General features: G+C 35.5%; 2 protein-coding genes across 9 annotated transcripts in view; one reads left to right on the top strand and one right to left on the bottom strand.

Annotated features, from left to right (window-relative positions):
* The window catches only part of LOC131161945 (CSC1-like protein RXW8), a 35,632-nt gene extending 22,797 nt beyond the window's left edge, over positions 1 to 12,835 (top strand). For 4 of the 7 annotated variants that reach the window (XM_058117986.1, XM_058117984.1, XM_058117989.1 and 1 more), the window contains 2 exons: positions 11,706 to 11,939; positions 12,084 to 12,835. In XM_058117986.1, coding sequence (XP_057973969.1) covers positions 11,706 to 11,939; positions 12,084 to 12,368 — 519 coding nt within the window. In that variant the 3' untranslated portion in view covers positions 12,369 to 12,835. The remainder of the gene's footprint in view (positions 1 to 11,705; positions 11,940 to 12,083) is intronic. The other 3 variants (XM_058117988.1, XM_058117990.1, XM_058117987.1) reach the window with 1 other exon arrangement.
* Positions 12,836 to 14,748: 1,913 nt separating this feature from the next.
* LOC131161944 (uncharacterized) lies at positions 14,749 to 22,293 on the bottom strand. Of its 2 annotated transcripts, XM_058117982.1 has the most exons (3): positions 22,094 to 22,293; positions 15,685 to 16,107; positions 14,749 to 15,599 (listed from the first exon to the last, which is right to left on the bottom strand). In XM_058117982.1, the coding sequence occupies exons 1-3, from the start codon at positions 22,151 to 22,153 to the stop codon at positions 15,366 to 15,368; spliced, it is 717 nt and encodes a 238-aa protein (XP_057973965.1). In that variant the 5' UTR covers positions 22,154 to 22,293; the 3' UTR covers positions 14,749 to 15,365. The 2 variants fall into 2 exon arrangements, with proteins under 2 accessions (XP_057973965.1, XP_057973964.1); XM_058117981.1 differs by having other exon boundaries at positions 14,749 to 16,107; positions 22,094 to 22,283.
* Between the last annotated feature and the right edge of the window lie 3,115 nt (positions 22,294 to 25,408).

The raw sequence follows: 25,408 nt of genomic DNA, 5'->3' as shown, positions 1-25,408 counted from the left end.
ATCAACTCCTTGTCAACTTGATCAATTTTGGAGGATCCAACTGAATATCTACAAAGGACAGGAGGTGCTTGACCATAAACAGTATCGAATGGAGTCAAATTGATGGGGGAATGATAAGTGTTATTGTACCACCATTCGACCATGGAAGCTATTGCGCTCAGTCTTTCGGTTTGTCACCAGCAAAGCAATGAGCGCCTAGTGATGGAATTGGTGTGATCCCAAGAGGGGGGGTGTGAATTGAGTTTTAAAAACTTTTCGACTAAATTAAACATTTACGTTGATTCACCACATATCATGTCTCATTTAATGTACACGCGTGTATGTAAAATAATTTTAACAGTGAAAGTAAACATACACGTGCGCAGTATATCTTATTTAAATCAAATGCGTGTATGCAAATAATTATGACATTAAACAAACATTCATACACATGCTAAAATTAAGTATAGGAATTTAAATAAGATAGAGAGAGAATGACACACAGATTTGTTAACGAGGTTCAGTTAATACTACCTACATTCCCACCTTGGGCATAACCCCCAAGGATTCCACTAACCCTGCTCACTTAAATGAGCGGAGCAAAAGTTTTTTACATCTTCTCCTTACGGGGCGAGGAAAACCCCAGTTCAATTTCTGGTTGAACCAAATCGGTCTCACTTACGGGGATGAGACTCTCCAGTTCAATTTCTAGGCTGAATCGAACCGGTCTCACTTACGGGGCTGAGACTCCCCAGTTCAATTCCGGGTTGAACCCAACCGTTTCAATAAAAATATTTTTGTACATATAATAATGCTTCTAAAATACAAGCAGAAATGTACACAATAGAGCTCAAAATATATGCACTCTAATATGATATGAAATATGTTTAGTAGAGTAAGGGTGCTTAAATATATTTAAACCCTAATAAAAAGTTTTCTCCAAAAAGATATTTCAATAATAATATAGGAGAACCTAGGGTTTTGCTCTTTCAATAATTTTTGCACAAATAATATATATAAATGAGAAATATGTTCTCCAACAAATATTTTTGCAAATAAAAGTGTTTGGAGAATCTAGGATTTTAAGTCCAAGAAAATGTTTGTGCAATAAATAATTTCTCCTGAGAAATATTTATCATGAAAATAATCAGGAGAAACCCAAGCTATATTCTCAAAAAATATTTTTCAAAAATAAATAGTATGTGAGAGTATAGCATGTGAATACAAAAATAATTGCCCAAAAAAAATATACTCTCACAAAATGATTTTGAAATGAATGGATGGAAAGAGAGTTGGAGAGTTTAGTTTGAAAAATTTTGCCTCAAAGGAGAGATTTTTGTAATAAAAATGGTTTGGGGGAACTTTGATTAACAAAGGATTAGAGAGAAATTTGGAATTAATCAAAGTTGCTAATCTGAGTTATGGAGTGGGTATTTATAGATTTTTTAGAAAATCTGACCGTTAGGGACATATTAGTCATCTTAGAAAAAGTTTAATTGAGGTTAATAAATTTTAACTGTGTTTTAACCTCGGTAATTCTTGCCAACCCAAGAGCACCGGTCGACCGAACTTAAGGTTCGGTTGACCAAGTGGTTGGGTTCGGTCAACCGGTAGAAATTTGAACTAGAAGGATGGTCGACCGGACTTGCAGGGTTCAAAGGCGATTTTCCAAATTCGTGCGGTTCGGTCGACCGGGTCAATTTGAAATACAAGGTTCGGTCGACCGGGCGGTCCCACGTGGGGGTTCAGTCGACCAAGGCGTTGCCCATATAATCTTGGTCGATCAACCGACCGGTCAACTTGTTGACCTAGGGAGGTTCGGTCGACCAGGGCTTGCCTGTATATATCTGGTCGGTCGACCGAGAGGTCAACCTATTGACCCGATGGGTGTTCGGTAGACCGAAGATCTCAGTATAACAAAGTTCGGTCGACCGAACATGCCATCCTTGGGCATTTCGATCTTTTTCCCTTTATTAAATTGTCCCTAATTATATGATATTTATTTTTAAGACTATAGGGGACATTTTTATGCAATATTCAGGGTCCTAAGGTCAGTCTAAGGCCTTTGAGAAATAACCCTAAAAATCTGGCGTCAATTAACTGAAGGGTGCCCTATGGTCATTTGGTTCCCTATGGTCAATCTAAGGCCTATTTGAGCATACAAGACATATCATGCAGATGCATGCATTATTACAGACCAGAGATATGAAAATAAATGCAATACAAATAAAACACAAATGTCTTCTTCTTTCTTCTTTGCTTTTTAACTCTATGGAATACGCTAGATATGAGCTTTGAGTCGTGTCATGGCTTCCATGTCCTCTTAATCTTATGTGTGACCTGAATTATACCTGTTCACGCACTTTAAAGCACACATAAGAACCGCTTGTGTTTGTCAGCATCAAAACAGAGATCGGACTCAAAAAGCCAACATCTAGTCTTTCCGTTTGTCACCAGCAAAGCACCGAAGATAAAGTCTCCAAGCTCCTATTAACAACTTCAATCTACCCATTTGATTGTGAATTATATTCAATGCTCATATTCAATTGTGTTCCTTGCAAATGGAGAAGCTCCTTCCAGAAGTTGCTGGTAATGACTTTGACATGTTCACTGACAATAGACTAAGGAACTCCACACAACTTGACAATGTTCTCTACAAAAGTACAAGCAACACTTGTAGTAGTATAAGGATGAGTTATAGAACAAAAATGAGCATATTTTTTTAGATGATTCACAACAACAAAAATAGTAGATTTAACAAGATGGCAGTCCCTTAACGAAATCCATGGATGCTTTAGTCCAAGCTTCTTTTGGAATAGGAAGAGATTGTAGAAGGCCCATACTTGCCACTATTTCACCCTTCTGTTGTTGACAAATATCCCATTCTGCCACAAACTTTTTGATTTAATTCTTTATTCTCTTCCAGTAAATTTTTTGAGAAATGCACTTGTAGGTTCTAAGAAATCCAGAATGACTTGTAATTGGTAAAGTTTGTAATTCTTGCGGTGGTTTGCTTGTGGGCTGTATTAGGCACTAATAAAATCTCTCCCTAATGTAGTAATTTTAAAGAGTCCTGAAAATAAGGAGGGACTGACGTTGGCTTTCCTTGTAGCCTTTGGATAATATCTCTAGCCTCCGGATTTTGCCACCATTCCTTCTTGATTTGGTCAAGAGTAGTACATGCAAATATAGAAATAGCTATGAGTTTAACTTGTTCAAGAATTCATGAGAGTGCATCTGCCACCACATTCTCAGCCCCTTGTAAAGAATATCAGTCTTAACCCAACAACTTAGTGACCCACTTTTGTTGTTCCATGGAAGACATTCATTGCTCCAAAAAATACTTCAAGCTCCTGTGATCAATTCTGATTTTGAAATACCAACCAATTAAGTATGGTCTTTCACTTTGTAACTACATGCACAATGGCTAGCATCTCTTTGTCATAAACTAACATGCTAATGTGGGATGGAGAAAGAGTCTTACTAGTGAAAGCAATGGGGCGTCTATCTTGCATTAAAAATTTTAAACTACATCAATGCCAACTTCTAAAGCATCAGACTCAATGATGTGAACACCTTATTGAAATCTTGAAAGGCGAAAAATGGTGTGGTGGACATTGCGTGCGTAATCTTAACAAAGGCTTGTTCAGCTTCCTCACTCCATCTGAATGCATTTTTGTTCAATAGAGCGTCCAATGGAGTGCTAATATTTAATCCTTGACAAACTTGCAGTAGCACCCAGTCAACCCCAAAAATCATGTAGCATCTTGATTGTTTGTGGAATAGGTAATTTTGTCATCGCTTGTATTTTATAAGGATCAAAATGAAACAACTTCTTAGGAAATAATAGGCCTAAGGTATTCTGCATGTGGTTGAGCAAAACAAAATTTAGATGTATTGACAAACAAATGATGCTTATGAACACTAATGAATACAATTCACTTATGACATAAGTGATCTTTGAGAGATGAGCTATATCTAAAGATATCATCAAAAAATATGAGAACAAACTTACATAGGTAAGGCCAAAAAATGTCATTATGAGACTCTAGAAGGTGGAAGGCACATTACCCAAAAGGCATAACCAAGGACTCGTAGTGGCCATCGTGAGTTCTAAATGCAATCATCTAAATGTCATCCTCATGTACCCGAATTTGGTGATAGATTAATCTCAAGTTGAGTTTTGTAAACTGTTGGGCACCTCCCAACTCATCTAACAACTTATCCATAATGGGGATAGGATATTTATCCTTTACAGTGCTCTTGTTCAATGCTTGATAATCAACATACATCTGCCAAGAGCCATCCTTCTTCTTCACCATCATCTAACATTTCCTTCACTATTTTTTATTTATGCTTTCTAACATTAATAGGGTCACTACTTGGCAATAGAGGAATGCACTTATCATGTGTTCGCTGAGGTGGAAGTCCTTGGGTCTCCACAAACAAGTTAGAAAATTATGAAATAATAGATTCTAGACCTTCATCTTGGCTAGATTGATGTTGTAAGCCCACTAGTGATTGAAGTTGTACGAAGTAGCCATTTTACTCCTTTTTAAGAACTTCTCCATATAATGGCTTGAAATTGTAGTGAGTCTAGTGACATTGCCATAACATTTGCCTTTAAGAGTCACTTGTTGGCTATTGAAGGTGTACTTCATAACCAGTGTAGAAAAATTACAAGCTATATCACTTGAAGTCCATAACCATTCAATACCCAAAGCCACTTCATAATCTTCTTGTGACAAAAAAAAAAAGAAAAAGAAATCAACATACAATTCATGATTCCTAATAGTAAGTTTAACTTTTGGACACTTGCTCTAACATGTCAAGGTCCTTCCATCTACAACTTTCACATCAAACTACTCACATTGCTCCACAAGATAGACTAGTCATTTAGCAATTTTAGTATCCATGAAAGTGCTACCCATATCAGATAAGATAGTGACCGGTTGGCAGTTTAGGAAGCCATTAATTATCATGGTTTGAGGATTCCATAGCTTCTTGATCTAAATTAGTATAGTCATCCTCAAGCCTCTTTTGACTCCTCTATTGGTTCAATCATCAAGAGTCGTCCCTTTTTGCAAGGAGCGAGTGTGATAGTGCTACTGACATTCTGCTTGGTAATGGTCTTGATGGAGCAACACCCTTCTTCTCCCAGCTTCTCTTGTTCTAACCGTGCAAAGGAAATTGCAGCGATCATAGTCCATCACTTACACACTTTGACTTCACATCGAATGTCATGTAGAAGACTTTGTTAAAGTATTTGACTAGTTGGCTTTCATTCCAATCTTTAGTTTTGTTTGATAGTTGCTCAAATCATGTTTGGTACTCCAAGATAGTGCTATTTTGGTGTATTTTGGCAAGATCTCCGTCAATATTCTCATATCTAGTGGGCCCAAATCGGATAAGTAATCCAAAAACAAATTCTCCTAATGAAGGCATTCCATAAAAAGCTTCAAACTAGTTAAACCATTGAATAGCATCGCCATGTAGACTAATAGAAAAAATTTGAACTTTAGATTTTTCTGGAATGCAATGAAAGGGAAAGTATTTTTCAGCCAAAAACCGAACCAGTAAGGTCATTGCTGTCCTGTTGAGGAAATTCCACCTTTATATGAGAAGGACCATGATAACACTCACCTAACCTCCTTCGCACATGTATGACTGCTTCCCTACAATTAGCTGATGTAGGGGCATCATCTTCTCTCTTTTATGGGAATATGATCATCTTCTCTTTATTTATGGGAAGATGCAATGAGTAGCTTAAAGAGAGATGCCTATATCTCTTCAAATTGAGGCTTAAACATGTTGCTTACTTCAACGTTTAGCCTAGCTTCCATCTAGGACTTTGCTGAATCTTTTGAGGCTATTGTGTATGAGTGAAGATCAAGAATTCCAAGATCTTGTTTTTGTCAGCGAGAGAATGACATCCGCTCGAATGCTGACTCTAATACCAAATGATAAGACCATAGGTTTTTATCATAGGGAAATTTAAAGGATAAAAAGAGAAAATATGGTTGATCACATGATAAGATCTAAGGGTTTTATCATAGGGAAGTTGGGGAAATTGAAAGGATGGAAAAGAGAAAGAGAAAAAAGAGGGTTGATCACTTCGGGGGCATCCGCCTCCAAATTAACTGAAGGCTATGAATTTGTTATTGCTTTAATGAAAAATCCCCATAGGGTTACATATACATAGGGCAAGGAACCCTATTCCTATTAGGAATGTAAAAAATCCCAATCCAAGTCCTTAATGGACTCAATCCTATCTGATTTTGGAATCCTAAGAAATTAATTAGAAATCACAATTGATTTGAGAATCCTAACATTAAATAGAAATCCCAATTGATTTGGGAATCCTAACACATTAAATAGAAATCCTAATTGATTTGGGAATCCTGACACATTAAGTAGAAATCCCAATTGATTTGGGAATCCTAGTAGAAACCCCTTATTGGAGACTAGTTCAAAAGAATTGGGTCAAGAGATTGTTGGGTTTAGTAAAGAGTTTATTAATGTTTAGTTTAATTAGTGTAGGATTATGTGTATTTGACTATTTGGAGGCTTGTTTGTAATATTTGTGTAATTTAGGATTTGTTTGTAATTTCACAATTTTAAGGGCATTTGTGCATTTCTTGTGCTATTGGCTTTCTGATAAATAGTGTGTGAAAGCCATGTAGGAGTAAGTTGTTGATGAATTTGAATTGAGAGAATGTGTGATTTTTATCCCCTTGTATCTCCTTTTCTTCCTTCTTCCTTCTTCTTCCCCTTTCCTCCCTTTTATCTATCATTCTCTCATGGCTGCAGATCCTTGGTGCCTCCTGCTTCATTATATCATCTAATCACCTTAGCCATCAAAACAGCATTCAAAATTTGCCTCACCCACCCCAAAAAAAGCACTCTTAGAATAAGAAATAGCCTCACTCAAAACAGCACTTAACCTACCTCACCTAAAATCCTTCACCTGGGACAACTGCTTAGGCACCAAACTGGGAATTATTGCTTTTTTCAATAGCCCCATTGAAATAAATAAATCTTCCCCACATCCGAACAAATTTTCAATTTTTTTTTTTTTTAAAGCCATATCAAATCAACTGTATCTAAAACATGGAATGTTCCCATGGAACTAGAATTGTGGTATGGAACATGCTCAGATATGGGTACTACATCACCCAGGGGGGGGGGGGGGGTGTGTGGGGGGTGTTTGCCAAGTGAAAATGAGTAATTACACTTTGAGGATGTTAAGGTGTTTCTAAATTTATAAAAAGATATATCTTTGGTCAAGTAGAGTAATATTGACTAAAAAGATAATTATCGCGCAATAATAGTCCATTTTTTACTAATAAAAATTGTCCTATATACAAAGTATTGAAGTAAAACATAGATCACTAGATTTAGTTTTCCAAAACAAAATTTTGAAATGTTCCTACCACTTCATGGTTCGCTAGTTGTAAGTGCTTTTTGGTAATCACAAGCCATATTAAAGTCAAGAGAAGCCATTCCCTCTCCATCCCAAACATAACAATCCTCACATCCTCCTCCTCTGAAGGCCCTTCAAGCCAAGAGAAGGAATTGCAAAATTATTGAAAAGAGAGAGAGAGAGAGAGAGAGAGAGGAAAATGGGGGATTGAAAATGGAAGAATGGTGTGATGGTGGTTGGGCTTTGATACCATGATGCAGGACATCGTCATAGAGTTACATCCAAGAGAGAACTTGGGAGAGGGATAGAGGGGAAGAGAAGGAGATACAATAGGGAGGAGTTACACTTCACTTTCAATTCAAATTTGTCATAAACTAACTCTTACATGGCTTTTACACCTTAAAAGAAAGTCTAAGTGGAAAAAATTACAAATATACCCCTAAAGATACATGAAATTACAACAGAAGACCTTAAATATGCAAATATTATAAACCCAGCCCTAAATAAACATAGACCTAATTAATTATCCCAACTCTAGGTCTGAAATCCAATAATTCTTCAATCTATTTTTCTTTAATCAGCCTCCTTTGAGAGCACATCCATTGTCCTGCTTCTTGTCCTAACGAGAATTTTTCTTCCCTCTTTTTTTTTCTATATTTTTTATGTTCCCTCTTTCAAAAAGTTCGTCATTGCAACAGGCACCATTAGCTCAAGTTGTGTGGTTCAGAAGCCTTTCTGGTTCAGTTGTCTTTCCTGATTAGGGTTAGGCATTCTGGGCTTTACAATGTGCTGCAACATGGGTTGTTTATCTGACCCTTTCTAGCTCATTTTTGTTCATTTACTGGCTTAACTGAAAAGCCTCTTAGCCAAGAGAAAATGCAGTGACACTGGGCCTATATTTATTAGGCTGAAAAGATTTGAAATTCAAAGCTCTGTACCATTATTCTGACGAGTATTGGTCTACGAATTCCACTTGGTTATGCGCATTGTTCATTTCTAATAATTCATGGTGCTCCTTTGATTCCAGTTGTCTGGTTTTCCGGAAAATACTCATGGGATCACTGGCAAATTTTGGTTTGTCTAAACCAGTTTTACACTTACAAAGGTTCTGGGTAGGCCCAATTATCCCCGAGTTTGTCCTGGTGGCTTCCTAACATTGAAAGTCTCTGAAACGCACTCACACATTCTCCATCCTTCACCCTAACACCAGCAACATCCCCAACTACAGCGATTTTCATCAATTGCACTGACAACAAAGTGAACATTCCTCAACAGCATTCAGTGTTTTCATTGCACCACCAACCTCCAAGCTTTTGAGAGTCTGGTATAAAGGTCACCAATGACCAACCTGAAGCTTACATTCTCTCTGGTACACAAATGGACTGGCAAGCCCCCCCTGGCTATCTGAATTTTCTGAAACACATAAATCTCACCCCAGCCCACCCCACAAATCACTAACAACCAAAAACCACCTGCTGTCTTCAAGGATTTTACCCAAGTGTGTTTCTCCCTCCCCACAGGTCCAGACCAGAAATGCTTATATCAATCTAAACTCCATCAGAACTCTTTATCGACCAGCATCAAGAAGTATGTTTGCTTCCCAGCAAACTCAAAGATACAAAGCGTAGCATTATTTAGTCAATCTATGTTGAAAACCTCTGTCCACCTTGAAAGAATGATGAGAATCCATTGTATTCACCCGTGAGGCCTAGCCCTCCTTCACTCTTTATTTTATCCAAAAGGAAAGTATAAGAAGCTTCATTCAAGAAGTGTCAGGCCTTACCACTGGCTTCTGCCATTCTATTTCTTTCACCCACTTAGTTTCATTTAGACATGATATTTGACTTCTTTGTGTTCATAACAATCAGATTTATCTTTTAATTGCGTATGCTTTCACATCAGCCACTACGTGTGTGCTCCACTACTCCCTAAAATTTTATTTTTAATTTGAAAAAACAATTGTGGAGAAATAAATAGGAGTTGAAGGGCATTTTAATTTGGTTAGGAAAGCAATGTGTAGTTGTACAGGTGTTTTGGGTATGTAAAAAACCAAACTAAGTTTGGGGAATCCCCTTTCTAGTACAGAAATAAGTGCTTTGCTTACACTCCGAAGTGTAAGAATCTTTGCTGTCTTTTTGTGTTTTATTAACATGTGTGTTTCTATAAGGATGTCCTAGACTCCTAGCTAAACTTCACATTTCTTGTTGCACTTGGGGCTTAATAAAGTGCAGTGCTTTCTCACAAGTACTTTGGTCTTTTTTGGGGGGGAGAATGTGACCTTTATTTAGGTAAAAAGTCAGTATACAATGATAGGAAACATATAGAAAGACAAAAGTAACAACTAATAATAACAAACATGCAAGGAAATTAAAAAACTAATAGGAAGTAGGAATGGATATAAAAGCCGAGGTGGACGGGTGGTCTACTACATATGAAATTCCTGGTGCCTTGCATGGCCCATTTATGATACCCTTGAATAGGCAGTAGGGAACAACTCATCTATATAAGGATATGGTTAGGAAGTTGAGAGACAGAACCAGTCGGAGCTTCTAAGTCCATTATAAGAAGTTCTCTAGTCTCCTCCCTTGTAATCTCTTTTTCTGGTAATGAAATATCTCTCGGTGTGTTTGTTCTAAAATACTCTCTCTCTCTTCCGCTCTATCTTGTTCACAATATTTTTGGTGAATTCCTGGAAATGATTTCATATGTCCTGGAGTTCTGCAGTGAGATGTCAAAATTCCAAGGCCGATCTATGCATGAGCTCAAAAAGCCTCTGAAATGGATAATGTGCAATGGAAACATGAGCAGTAGCATTCCCCATCAGCCTTAACTTAGGAAGAGGCATGAATAGTGTCGCATGATGAAGTGAACGGACATGTATGACTCTAGTGTAGAGCCTTTGGATGGATTTGCCACCAGTGATCAGAATATGTTATCTTGGTCTTTAGAAGTCTTTTTTTTTTCTTTTTTTCAAATTTTTTTCAATCATTTTATTGCAAGTGAAATGTTTTCATGGATTTTGTGGTAACAAAATATTTATTGTCTGACTGAAGTGCAAAGAGGGTTTTTGTGATTCTCTTCATGTTGAGATAAAGAGCTTTGGAATATTGACTATTTTCTTATTGTTTGAAAATTTTAATTGGACAGAACCACATAAAGAAGTTTGGCATGCACTTATGTGAGAATTCTATGACTTGATCATTACAAACTTCATGGGAAATCTTTTTTTGTTTGTTTCTATTCTTGCTGCTTTTCTTATGATTATATTTAGGTTGCTTCTTTTATTAAATTATGCAAAATCTCTGGCGTAGGGTCTCTCACACAAGTTTGGGGGATGCATATTTCTTTAAAATTTCTTATGGAAACATTTCCCTAAGAGACCCCTATTTGGACTAATCTATTATCAGTACCACAGGTAATAAAAGGATGTGGCCTATTGGTATGATGCATTGATGGGAAAACACTTACCATAAATAAATAGGAATTCCAAGATGGTCAGAGAGAATTTCAATACAAGTTCATTTGAAGATGGTCAAAAGAGGTTTCCAAGATTTGTTATTTTAGTAGCTTTGAATTCTTAGTTCCAAAATACTTCCTCTTGGTAACTGCAAAAACTACTTGGAAAGCAAATAGAGGGGAGGATTATGTTGTGCAAGAGATTTCATTGAAAGGGTGAGTAGTCGTCTTATTGGCGAGAACAATAAAAAGAAAGAGAAAAAAGAAAGATACAATGGAGACACAATGGAGAATGGAGATTTTTATGTATCTCTTTCCTTGTGGACTAATGAGAAACAGCCATCAGTTTTTCCCCTACCCTTTTAAAGATTAAAAGGGTGTTGAGAATAACCAAACCTTTAGTGCTGGAGTGGCATGTTTTACTGAAAGGTGACGTATTTTGGAAGTGATTCAAGGTTGCATAGCCCATATTCAAGTTCTTGATCTCAACTACTGAAGAGACACTCACTGTTTGGGTATTTGATCTATGGAAATTGTATAGTTTTTACCATGCGATTTGTTTAGTTACATGTACCATACTAATCTCAATAAATAAATACATTTAGCTTTCTGATAGGAAGGGAATTAATATCTAATGTTGCATATTTTCATAAAAACAGTGGTAGGGTGCACTTTTTCTTATTTTTAGGTTTTTGGTCCTCTGATCGTGTTCTTGGAGAAAAATAGGACAGCTTTTGGTGCAAATTTGTTTTAATGTAAACCAATAGCCGGTTGCATATTTATTTATGCCTTCTTTGCCTTGTTTGAAAAATGCATCGTGACACCAATTTTTACTTTTACTTTTCAGATTCTCAATGTATACATTTCAAAATATGAAAGCGGAGGACAGTTTTGGCCTATTGTACACAACACTACAATTTTCTCCTTGGTGTTGACACAAATTATAGCTCTTGGGGTATTTGGACTGAAACGATCACCCGTTGCATCTGGCTTCACCATCCCACTGGTTATTTTCACCCTTCTATTTAACGAATATTGCAGGCAGCGGTTTCACCCTATCTTCAAGAACAATGCAGCACAGGTGATGATCAGAATTCCAACACTCTCTCTGTCTCTCTCTCGTGCATGCATGCACCCACGCACATACCCACCACCTACAGAGACAAAAACTGATGCCCGAACATGGACCCATAAAAATTAAGTTTGATGTTTGGGTGGTTCACAGGTTCTTATTGAGATGGATAGACAAGATGAGCAGTCTGGGAGGATGGAAGAAATCCATCAGCAACTGCATTCGGCATATTGTCAGTTCACATTAACTTCTCATGATGCGTGTGGGTCCAGACGTCCAAACCATGATGAGGATGGGAACAGAATCCAAGATTTGGAGGATATAAAACCAGGTTTGACTCCCTCAATGCTTGGCAGAACTCCTCTATCTGGAATCGGAGATGTAATTGCTTGGCTGTCCTTGCTGATCACTTTTCAGGAAAGGAATCCACCAAAGTAAATGGATCATGGGCTCTACGTTGTAGCTTGGGAAGTGAATCTGTGAAGAACTAGATTCAGCTGTATTATTTTGTACACATTTCATCTTTTTATGTGCAAACTCCAACTGGTGTCCCAGTGTCGCCGTTATGCTGATTGTGCTTTGCTGGGAGAAGATCCTGGGAAGAAAAATGCCTGGTAATAACATCCTGACGCATTTTATGGGAGTAAGCAGCCTGGTCTTCTTTTTGTGATACCCAGTGCTTACAAACCCAGGTTCCTGGACAGTTACCTTATCTTTCCACTTATTTTTTAAGCTTCCCTCCGGTTGTATAATTATTTGTTCTTGTCTATTGTGTTGCCGTTAGCTTAGTTAGCTTAGAATCTTAGATGTTTGTACAGCGTATATGATGTGCAATCATGTTTTCTCACTGTTTTGTTTCATGGACTTAATTGGGGGAAAATATAAAAATTTAAATTTAGTGTTCCTATTTAAGTAAATGCATGATTATGAAGTTTGGGTCCTTAATCCTCTGGCTGTTTCTTTAGTGATGGATGAAATTATTAGAAGCACATAAAATCTCTATATTTGTTGGTATGAAATTGTTTTTGATTGATGAAACTAGATGTGGGATATGATTTTAGTTAGAAATAAGATAAAAGACATACCTCTCCTAAGGTTTGATAAAAAGACAGATTTTTTTTGAGATTTTAAAAATGTCACAGAACTTACTTAGGTTTGTCAAGAGGCATAAATTCTGTTAAAAATAAATATATATATATATATATATATATATATATATATATATATATATATATCTTTTCAGAAACTATAAGGGGAGGTTTGTATCAATCAATTACTTTGGTAAAGATTACTTGGGTTTTCTTTTGGTAAATGACCCCATTCAGTTTTTCCTTCATGATTTGATTTTTTCAATTTTAATGGATACTTTCATTCATATATGAAATAATAATAGAAATAGGAATTAGATTCTTAAGAATAAGAATTACCTTTAGACACCATGAGACATTTAGACATCACGAATCATGACGAAGAAAAAGAAAGGCTTGTGAGCCCAAGTATCCTTTTTTCCCCAAGTGAGATCATAATGAATAAGCATTTTCTTTGATTTAATTCTATATTTGGAGAGAGTTTGAATTTGGAATTATATTGAATTTGAATAAAATATGATATAACATTATATTGAAATTTGTCTAAATTTATTTAAATTCAAATTTAAGGTTCGAAATTCATGCTTTCAAAAACTAGTCAAGTGTGTTTGCAATGTGGTTAAAATCATTGTTAAAGAAGCTCTTAGTTGATTGCTGCACAAACTTGATAAAATGAATTTAGGCAGGTTATCAAGTGAGCATATTATAATCCATATCCAACTTAGTTAAGCAAAAGCTTAAATTGAATAATATGCAGTTGGCAGATAATTTATTATTTTTAATAATAATTTTTTTATTTAGTTCCTAATTTATTTCTTACCATAATACTTAAAAAGTCGGTAATTTGGTAAAATGTAAAACACTTGCTAAGCACAAGACCAATTTATAATTATAAATGTACGATTCATCTTAATTTAAATAGAAAAAAAATAAATATTCTTAAAATATAACTCAAAATTTGTTAAAAACTCGCAATTCAAAATGTAATTATCCATGTAAAAGGTATATTTATTTTAAAAATTATTTTTTAAACAAATTTGGTGTTCCTCAGCGACTTTCAAATATACAAGTCTATATTGTAAATTTTATTATTTTGATTTGTCACGTACAAACATCATAAATTTGGCATAATGAATAGAATTGGATAATTCATGGTAAATTAGGTGGATAATTGAACGTCCGTTAATTTAGATGAAATTCAAAATCATTTGGTATTGTATTTCATAGAAATATATACTTCCAAATCCAGAGCTCAAATTGTTGGCAATGTTGTTCCCTTATGGAACTATTTTGAATGTTCTTGTGTGGTAAAGCCAGGCACTTGCTCTTCCCCAAATTCTTTGAATTTTTATAAAGAAAATGATTAGGAAGATCGACCTGTGACATCACGGGCCTAGAGAGGAAAAAATGGGCTGGTGATGCACATGAACCTGTAATAGTGTCGTAGACTCGTAACACACAGCATTGCTGTTTTTACAAACCTCCTACTCCAGAGAGCCCATCATGCTCAATCGCTCGAGCTGCCTAGATGCTCCGCAAACAAAGAATTCACTTGTCCTATGAAAATTGAACAGAAGTTTCTCCACGAGCCGCATAATGAAAAATCAAAATCACACAATTTTGAAGCTTACAGATAAGAGCATTAGCATCATCTCCACAAGAAATATCCCACTTCCCACCACCAACCCAATTTCACACCTGCCTCTGACAAAATTTAGAATTGGGGGTAATTTTGATGGACAAAAAGACTTGATAAAATAAATAAAAGAAGTTCGTAAATGATACCTTGATCAAGCTTTTCTTTCCTTGGTAAAATTAAAATGGCCTAAAATTGAATCAACACTGGAGATGACTATCGCTAATAAAAGCAGGGGAATTTCAGATTGATGGCAGCAATCTATGAATTACAGAACTATTTTAAGATTCAACCTCATTCTGACGACACCTGAACAAATATCAGGGATTGCCGAAGCCTGGCACTACCAGCACTGGCTCATTCTCCTTGCTCCCGGCCTCCTTGAAACTGCATTGCACCCACAAGCTTTTATTTGTTGAACAGGCTCTGAAGTGGACAAGTATAGCTCCAACATTTTCAGATTACCATCCGCCCAGCTGGTATCATAGTTAATGTATTCCAGCTGTACTCCAGCCACCATTTTGTTTCATTACTTGAGGAATATGGTTACTTTTATAAGACTACATTTTGCGGGAAGTTGTTTGATGAATATGCAAAGCAAGAGAAACAAGGTCCTTGACATCTCATCTTGGGAGCATCTCATTTAACTACAATGAATGGAGATGACTCGACTACTGATATCTCTCTTGAGGTACAACAACAAAATGTGATCTAATTCTCTACATCAGTGGTCATGGGAGCATTATGGCTCGAGAAGGAATTCTCACCATTAACTCTGTTCCGTTCTTCCAGTAAGCACTTCCATAGCCACAAAACTTGCATCAGCCCACCATTTGCAACATGTAAGAGAAATACCTGTCCCCGTAGCACAGAATACGTAGCAATAAACTTCACAAGAACAAAAAAGCAACCGATACCCGCAAATTGCTGTTTCAAAGCTCTTTCCTGTTGAACATATTACATGATCAACCAGCAGGCTACAATGAAGCAAATATGATGAAACATAAATTGGGACAATGGCAAAATATACCTCTGAATTGTCTACCAGTTCTTGAGATATCTCTTTCAAGAAGTCAGCCAACATGCAGCCAGCAAAGAGACCAAGGGGAATCATCAATTCCTTGTTTCTAGAAATTGCGAATATGATGTCTGACAAAGAGCTAAAAATGAAGAGAGTAAGAAAAGACCACTTCAATGCTTTCTGTCCAAGAAACAGAAATTTGTGCAGCACCATATCCTCTGCTTTTTTCCATGGAAAATCTTTCATAAAATCAGGGACGTCTTCCAACAACCTCTCCTTGACTTTAGTCATTTGCATCTTGACCTTGTGGGATACACTGAACTCTGCCCTTGTTTGTAGTTTCAGAGAGTATGTGCCAGATGCTCGGTGATTGTAGTGACATGCTAGTAGTAGCATACGATTTTGACAAGTTGGGTCTTTGAATAACTTAATCTGTATGAAGAAGCAAGAGGTACCATCAGATTGGAAACATTTACGTTAATATGAATACCGACAAAATATTCTGCATTCAAAATGCTGTGCTCCATCACATTAAGTCACCCACCAAGTCCTAAACCCACTCCAACTAACAAGATCACTATCACCCACACCAAGCCATAAAATAACCCCTCATAATCATTTCCAATTTCTAGCAACATTAACCAGGATTCTGAAAGAGGGAAAAAATAAATGGTGACATTCAAAAGACAAGGCACTAATAAGATTAATTCAAAGCCCTACATACAAGTAAGTCCTTATCCAACCATGTGGTCTCTTTCTCCCTCTCTCTATCATTGGAACCCAAAAAGCCATAGATCTAGGATTGACTCCCAAAGGAAGGCAAATAAGACAAAGGCTAAGACAAAATAATGCACTCAACTAAAGATTCTCTTTTAACCCTTCTAACATCAAGTCACCTGCTCTACATTTTTGTTTTTTTATAGGGGAAGAATTTATTAATTAAATATTTTATTAAAAAATAAAAAAAAAAGGTTTGGAGAACATGATATTCTACAGAAAAACTAAAATATAGTTACAAATTAGCAACCTTCCAATCCCTTTCCAAATCAGATGTGAAAACCCTCAAAACTCCCCCTCGGCTAACGCCCAATGGGGGAAAACAACTCTATCCCATAACAAATAAGAAGATGCTATCCTCCCTTTGTAAATTCTCAGATTCCTCTGCATCCACAATGTCCAAAAAACAGCATGCATAGCAAATTCACAAATTCCACCTTCCTTTCTTCTCCCAAAACCTAGTCATCTACTGCTTGTGAAGTCGGCCAAAAAAAAAAAAAACACAAATGAGGAAAAAATAATGTTACAAAATCTGTCTGGCTTCTCAGGAATGTACAAAAAAAGATGTTCATCTGTCTCATTAGAATCTAAACACATAATGCAAATATCCTAGTTGATTGTCTTAAGGGTCTCCTCACCTGCAACAAGTCATTAGCATTAATCTTGTTGAAATCCAAGTAAATGCCTTGATCCAAAGGAACCATACTCTTTCAAATAACATTTTCAAAAAGAAAAGGATAAAAGGTTCACCATACTCTTCCAAATAACATTTTCCAAAAGAGAACGATAAAAACTTGAGGATTTCAATAATTACAAGGACAATTTAGAGAACAAGAAACCAGAATTATGCCCTAACCAACCACGTGGATCACACAAGTGACAGGAAAATGAATCCAACTCACAACAAATTAGCTAGCTCGTCAACATTTCTTTCATTAAGATTTTTTGAAAAAATAAAAAATCCAAGAAAGAGTCCCTGCCAAAGAATCAAAACAATTATATGCAGAAGAAAGTTTTCAACAAAAGGCAAGGCACCAAGGATTCCAAAGAAATCTCAACCACTTACATATCTTCCCAATGAAATGGTTAAGAGGAAAAGACAGATGAAGAAGTTGAGAAACAAACTTCCAAGAGCTGCCATGAGAAGCATTGTGGCTGCCTCTAAGATCCCACCCATGACAGTGAATGCCACTTACTCTTTATAACCTTATGCTGAGAGTTGGCTTATGAGGAAGCCTCCATAACAATTTCCCCACTAGAGAGATTCTTAAACACCAGATTTCCAACCATCAAACCCCTTTCATATTCAGATCTTCTTAGTCCTAAACTCATCCCAACTAACAAGATAATCCCTATCACCCATACAAGCTATAAAACAACATCTCATAATCATTTCCAATCTCTAAGCAACACTAACTAGGATTCTAAAAAATGGCAAAAGAAAAATAAATGGTGATATTCTAAAGATAAGGCTATAGGACTAATTCAAACCCCTATATACAAGTAAGCCCTTGTCCTTGTCCAAACATGTGATCTCTTTCTCTCTCTCTATCAGTGGATCCCAAAAAGCCATAGATCTGCCACCCAAAGGAAGGCCCAAATATGACAAAAGCTAAGACAAAATAATGCACTCAGCTAAAGATATAAACTCTTCTAATTTGCAATGATCCATATTAATGCAAACTACTCCACTCTTAAAGACAATGTGATCTTTAATACAAAATATTCTCAAAAAAATTTAGCAAAAAAAAAAACTTACAAAGTTTTTTAATATTGACAAAGAAATTGGTAGCATCTACAAATTGAAGATGGAGACTTCAACCACATCCCAATCTAGCTAAGTCCTTCAATCACCCAATGTCCTTGAGCATAAGGAATCATTGTAGTTAACACAACAAACCACCAAAGTAAATATAAAAGGAGAAACAATTTGTATAGGCAAACAATCTTTTATTCCATTTCTTCAATCCAAACTAAAACCCTTCTTTGCTATAATCCAATCAAAAACCTCAACCTAGTTACCCAAATCACTACCTCCTGGAACTGCAATTTGGATCACACATACCAATTCGAGGGTCAAAGGCATCCCAAATTGATAGAGGTCAGGTTCCAAATCATCAAAAGTGGCATCCCAAATTTGTGAGAGAAGAGGGTGCAAAGCATGCAAGGGTGAAAAAAGAGGAATGCAAAGCCTATGATGATAAGAGAAAAGGCTTCAAAGCCTATGAAGGGGAGAGAAGAGGGCTTCAGCTGAGACTCTAGCAAGGGTTTCCTAGTACAATATGGTGGATAGATTTTGGTGGTGGAAGGAAAGCTGTTTGATTGTCCAAGGAGTTTACTTCCCCCCCCCTCCCCCCCCAAAAAAAAAAAAAACCCCTTTTTAATGCGAAAAGAAATGCTAATAATTACTTTTAAAGATTTTGAGAACAACTCATAGTTACAATTTTAAGAGTTGTTTGGTATCACTATCAAAAACTATGAAAGCTAAACCAAAAATAAAAACATAAAAACCAAAAACCAACAACCTGATTAGTTAATATTTCTAGAACTAAAAAAAATTAAAAACTTGATTAAACAAATGCTTATTTTTGTCCTTAAATAAAAAATAACAATTACAAAATATGATTAAAATAATAGACATACAAAGTAATATAAATTTAAAATATTATAATAATTATAATTTTTACGGAATTATTATACTTCAAAATTCACTTCACAAGGTCAGTCTTATTGTATATGATAATTGAAATATAGTAAAAACATTTTCTAGATGGCTTTTATTATTTTTTAATTTAAAAAAAAATTTATGGATATTTTTCATTTTAATTATATTTCAAATTCATATGATTGTTTTAATTTTATTTTAACTAAAAAAGTATGGAAAAAATAAATGATTTAATCCAAAAAAGTTAATTCTAGATACTAAAATATTCTAGCAATAAGTTGCCAAAATATCTGAAAACCATAAAATCTAGTTTTCAATTTTTTTTTTCTTAAACAACTGAAAACCTTCAATCGAAACAAAAAATAGGCAAGGTAAACCTGTTTTCATAATCGATCTCTTCATTGTCCAGAAATGAAAATAGAAAATTGAAAGCAGAAACAATACAAAACAGGACCTTAATTTTTTATACTGATTTTTTTATTTAAAGAGATCAACACCTTTGTTCCCTTAGTAGTATAATATTATTATTAAAAGATTAAGACATTAATTTACATAAAAAGAAATAAATTAATTTACTAATTAGTTGCTTATTTACAAACTAAATAATTTGATTGAGTAAGAATAATAGGGACATTGTTCTATATTATATATTCCATACCAAGTAAAGAATTTAAAATTTACTCCAATCTCACATATTGTACTGACTAATTCAACCCCAATAAGTGGTTCAAGCATACAATGACCCAAAATGGCTTACTAGCCAAGTCCAACCCCCAAAAAACGAGGTACCTATTAAGTAGAGTTCCACGTTTCCGTACCTGCACCGCAACCAGAAAGGCACCATGTTTCAAGTAACTATGACCTCAACAAATCACAAACCTCTTAAGAAGAGCACCCTACTCTCATACCCACACTACAACCTGAAATGCATTGTATTCTAGGAAACTATGAGCTCAACAAAATATATCATAGCCTTTAGAAGATAACACCCCACCCACCCCTCTTCTTAACATTCTCAACCACCTCATTATTAACCAACATAGCACTTAAAAGCAATCTATCATTTATGAAATCACTCTATATGCCAAAGTTACTGCATTGCCTATAACCTCCAAAAGTCTATCAAGTAGCACCTTTGTCCAACTCTTATAAAGACCAATTACCAAAAAAAAAGGGCCAAAAATCTCTCACACTGCAGGAGCCTTTCCTTCTTAAGAATAAGAGCAACAAAATGTAGAATTCACACTCCTCTTAACCACCCCCATTACCATACAACTCATGAAAACTCAATATATCATCTTTAATCACCTCCCAACAATCACAGAAAACAGCTAATGTGAAACCACCAGCTTGATGCATCTCTCTTTCCATCTCAAACACTGCCTCCTTAACCTCCTAAACCTCAAAGGTTCTCTCTAACTAAAGAGCTCTTTCTCTTCAATGTGACTCAAGTCCCTAAATTATTGACCTATCTTGACTCTCCTTAAGTAGAAATTTCTATAAACATCTATAATCACCTCTCCTATTTGCTTTTGTTATCTCCCATGAAACCAAAATCTAATTTAAAGGTCTTTAATAAAATTCATCCTCATCTTGCCATTAGCCACTTGATTAAACTATCAAGAAATACAACCCCCCCTCCTTATACCAATTCTCACCTTGAATTCTATCTCCAGCTTCTGTCTTTACCTCTGCGAATCTCCTCAAAATCATTTCTTAGATAAGCCCTTCCCTCTTCCAATAGCCCACACTCTTCCAACACGTGCAAAGTCCAAACTTTCATCTCAAAAAGTTTGGTGCCGCCTGAGTGGGTCCGAAGGGCTTGCCCAGGTAGGAATTTGGGGTCACCAAAAAAATTTAAAAAAAAAAAAAGAAGGAAGAATACCATTGCCCCTTCTTTTATGACTCCCAAAGTTTCTTTATTCTAACTTTCTAATTTTTTTCACGAATTTCTTCTTGTTGATAAATTTAGAATTACTCCAATTCTTAACTCCACCACTTACTCCACCAGTTTGCCCCAAGAAAGTGGTGGGTAAACAACATATTCTTAAATTTGCATGGAATGGGACCTAGCATAACTGGGTTTGGAACTTTGAATCTTGCAGCATACGAATCATCTTCCAAAACCACATACAATATTTGGAAACAATTCTTCCCAAACATTTGTCCACAAAAATCTACCAATACAAGTAGAAGTCTGCCCATCTCCTAACACCATCCAAATAATTGTCCATTAGACAAAGGCATATCCATAAGACCACAATCCCAGACTAAATAAATAAATAAAACTTTCTCACGCTAATCGTCATCCTAGCCCCCTCTTCCTCCTCCATCGAAAATAAAAAAGATCTCAAGATAACATTGAAATTCTCCCTGACACTACCTCGTAGTACAAACACCAAAAGATTGGTCAACTTACAAAAGAGAAGGACCCTCTTTGAAACAACTCAAAGTTGGTATAAGGACGTTCAATTTATTGATGTTTTTAAAAGCATGATATTTGGCATGTATGGCAGTCCCAAAGTAAAAAAATTGTTTCTTCAACTACCATTCGAATGCAAGCTGATTGTTGAATTAGGATTAAAACTTTTAGTTATTCCAAAAACAAGGGGCAACACAAGCACACCAGCTACCAAACACCAAAAAAAGGGCCAAACGAACACGACGACCACCGCATTGCACATAATTACACAGTTCAGCCACCAGATTTCTATCTCGCACCCAAAAAACAACACGAAAAAAAAAAAAAACAACACAATTAGTATATAACATCATCCTTCCTTATCTTAAGGGTAAGCAAAATATGCCTTTCCCTTTCCGCCGGTTTTTTTCCGGTTGAAATCCCATGAAGACTCCAAGTTATCGAGGAACAACTCCTCCGTCAAAAGCATTTAACGTTCAAAATCTCAAACCTCGAAAAGCCATTTGCAGGAAACAAAGAGATATATGCAGGAAGAAATTGCAGGGACACCTTACCTGAAATCTTGAAGAAGAGAGTGTGGAAGCCGGCAGCGCCAATGCTCTCGCCGTCGCCATCTCCGTCGCAGTCTACTTTCCTGTTACCGTCGCTTCCACATCATCTTCATCACTCTGGGTTCCGCAGATAGGGAGAGGGTTCCATTCTGCTCCTCCGTACGGTGGGTTCATTTGTAAATCAATGGGCTGGGCCGAATGCCATTTCCCAACCCAACCAAAGTAGCCCAAAGTAACCATGCGTGGGCTATGTATGAATTTGTATATTAACGACGTAAAAATGGCCCATGCTGGGGGCATGAATTTTACACTCTTAATTTAAATTTGGATCAATTAAATTATATATTATGTCTTATCCAAATTTAATATGAATTCAAATTCAATACTTTTGGGTCAATTATTTAATCTAGCATTTATCATATTATTGTGTTTATTTTATTTTGAATTAAATAAATTCTTTCAGATTCTATATTTAAAAAAATTCCAAGATATACATTTTTATTTTTTTATTGAATTTTTAAAATAAAAAAATTCTATTTTTAAATAAAAATATTTATGTTTACAAAATGATTTGTACGATCCCTACTTATAAATTTTATATATTTATAAACAATGAGAGAACAATGAAGATTTAATACAAGAGCATAGATGAGTTTATTTTCTTTAATCGTTTAACTTTTTTCTTTTTAAAAGTGAAAGTTGGGATAACTCATCTAGTAAATAACTTTTTTTTAGGAAAAAAACACTTTCAAAAGGTCAATTTTTAGATTTTTCAAACAACTTTTAAGAATTATGAATTTAAAAGTTTAAAAATATAAAACAATCTTTTTTCAACAAATTATTTTATTTCATGACTGTCTTTTTTTAAAATATTGCAAAATTATCTACTCATTACTTACATTTCCTAAAAATGCATATTCCTTTTAATCATTTTAAATATTTTTAGGCACCTTACAACTTTTTTACCTAATGTTCAAAATCAATGTTTTCTTTCTAGCAATTCTTCTTTTCACAAGAGAGTCCAAACAAGTTCTACAACAATCTCTTTTTTATCAACTCATTTTTCGAACTTCTTTTCTAAAAGCTACAGAGAGCCACATAAATATGTTCTTGAAGTGGACAATTGTGCTGAATGGCCTACCTAATTATGGAATGTCACCAAGATATATAACATGTGTGCCTTGTTCGTTAGAGTGATCAATTTGGCTAAGTAATTATATAGAATAACCATTTTTTAACATGTCAATAGATTGGGTTATGAGATTTGATGTGACACTAGAAAAGATATACGACAAGATTAGGAAAGAGAGACATAAAATCTGTTGTCTAGCTCAAAAAGATACTAAAAGAGACAAGTTGCCTCTTTCTTAAACTCATAAAAAGGGGTTGTATTCAAAATATGTTTAGATAAATGAAATTTGTAGGTTAATGAAATGAGAACTCTATAATTTAAGAGGACTTGTAGTAGGAATACTCTAATCTTTTCTACGCTTGTTTTGTAGAGGGAGTAATGGACAAATACTTCCTAAGTTTCAATGAGAAGATCATGGGGTGTTTGGGAGTATCATATTTGATGAGCCAAAGGAGGGAAGGTGAGCATATAGATAATGGGAAGGATGAGGGAAAAATATTTAGCCTAGATAAAATGTTACCAAGGACATTTTTTTTGTCGATTATACCGAAGCTCAAAATCCCAATGAAAAAACCATTTGCCTATCAAAGTAGTTAGGAGCACAAAAGAATTGTCTTTTTGAACTAAGCATCTTTTAGGAAAGAGAACATGCATGTCTATTTTGCATATGAAAACTAGAATTTTTTTTATTCTTATTTCGAGTTTATGGGGTCTTATCCTCCATCAAGAGGATTTTATTTTATTTTATTTTTTTATTTTTATGAAAACCCCAATTTTATTGATAGCACTCACTTATAGTGGACGAATACTGTGGTTATAAGTAGAACACATGAGATTTACAATTAAACTATCAAAATCATCTTAGGCATCAAAACCAATATTAAAAAAATCAGAACTATTATCCAACTAAAACAATCTAAACATGCCTAAATGTAATCAAAATCAAACAAAACAAACAAACAAATTACCTGCAAAATGATGTCAATTACCTACAAACATAAATCAGAGGAAAACAAGGAAAACCTAATGATGGCAATTAAAGATGAAGACTTGGAATACTCATCTTATCCACACAAATGAGACCTCTCATTTTACTTGACAACACATCACCTATAAAATATCTCCTTGTGTTGCCTTCTTTGTCTTGACTAGCCAAGAAATCCGCCACCTGATTACCTTCTTTCAATTGGTATTTTATAGAAAACTAAAGACCTTGTAACTCCTCCTCTAACAATTTCCAAAAGTCTCATAAGTACCAGGAGGAACAAATTTTAGATGTGAGCCATCCCTCCACCAATTCCAAGTTTTAATACAAATATTTTGATATCCCAACTCTACAGAGAGCCGAACACCACTAGTAAGAGCTTGCAACTCCGCTCCATTGTTAGTACCTGACTCAAATTTTTCAGAGAAAGCGGCCTTAATATTACCCGATTAAGTCATGGATGATACCACCACCACCACAAGAACCCAGATTCCCTCTACAAGAGTCATCTATATTTAGCTTCAACCAACCTATTGAAGGATTTTCCAAGACTACTTTTCTAAGAGTTCTAAACTTCGGTGTTTTCGTTTTCATCTGAAACTTTTCCGATAAATTCTTATCTATAGAGGGCAGAGAACCCTTCACTCCTTTTGCAATTCTTGCGAGCCAAAACCTTATAGATAACCAAACTACTATAGAGGGCAGAGAACCCTTCACTCCTTTTGCAATTCTTGTGAGCCAAAACCTTATAGATAACCAAACTACATTCCCCAACTCATACTTATCTTCCATGCGGACTTTACAATGTCTAAGTCATAGTTTCCAAGAAATTATAGTAGGTAATAAACCGATGATCGTACCCTTTTGGGTTGATTTTATGGCATATCTGAACCATCTACTAATTTTAACCCTCCATGGTTCAGCTTCAAAATTTAGAATTCCTAAGACAAATGCTACTCTATTCCAAATTATACTTGCGATGGATCTCATACCAAGAACATGATTAAGAGACTCCTTTTTTTATCTGCGCATCAGCTGCAACATGAGACCATATCAATTCCTCGTTTCCGCACTTGCTCATCTACAGGAAGACATTGGAACATGACTTTCCACATACACAATGATACTTTCTTAGGAAGTAGTTTATTCTAGACCCACTCCATCCACGGGCACTGCTCCCCTTTAATTCTTCTTATAACCT

This window comes from Malania oleifera, chromosome 8, assembly GCF_029873635.1.
Source record: "Malania oleifera isolate guangnan ecotype guangnan chromosome 8, ASM2987363v1, whole genome shotgun sequence".
Taxonomy (NCBI): domain Eukaryota; kingdom Viridiplantae; phylum Streptophyta; class Magnoliopsida; order Santalales; family Ximeniaceae; genus Malania; species Malania oleifera.
This window is presented reverse-complemented; position numbering and strand designations above follow the sequence as displayed.

What these genes read in the sequence shown, in the direction of transcription:
- LOC131161944 (XM_058117981.1), bottom strand. Translation starts at nt 22,153, where the DNA reads ATGGCGACGGCGAGAGCATTGGCGCTGCCGGCTTCCACACTCTCTTCT. An exon ending in TCTCTTCTTCAAGATTTCAG is followed by an intron (nt 16,108 to 22,093) that starts GTAAGGTGTCCC and finishes TTCTTCATACAG; the next exon opens with ATTAAGTTATTCAAAGACCC.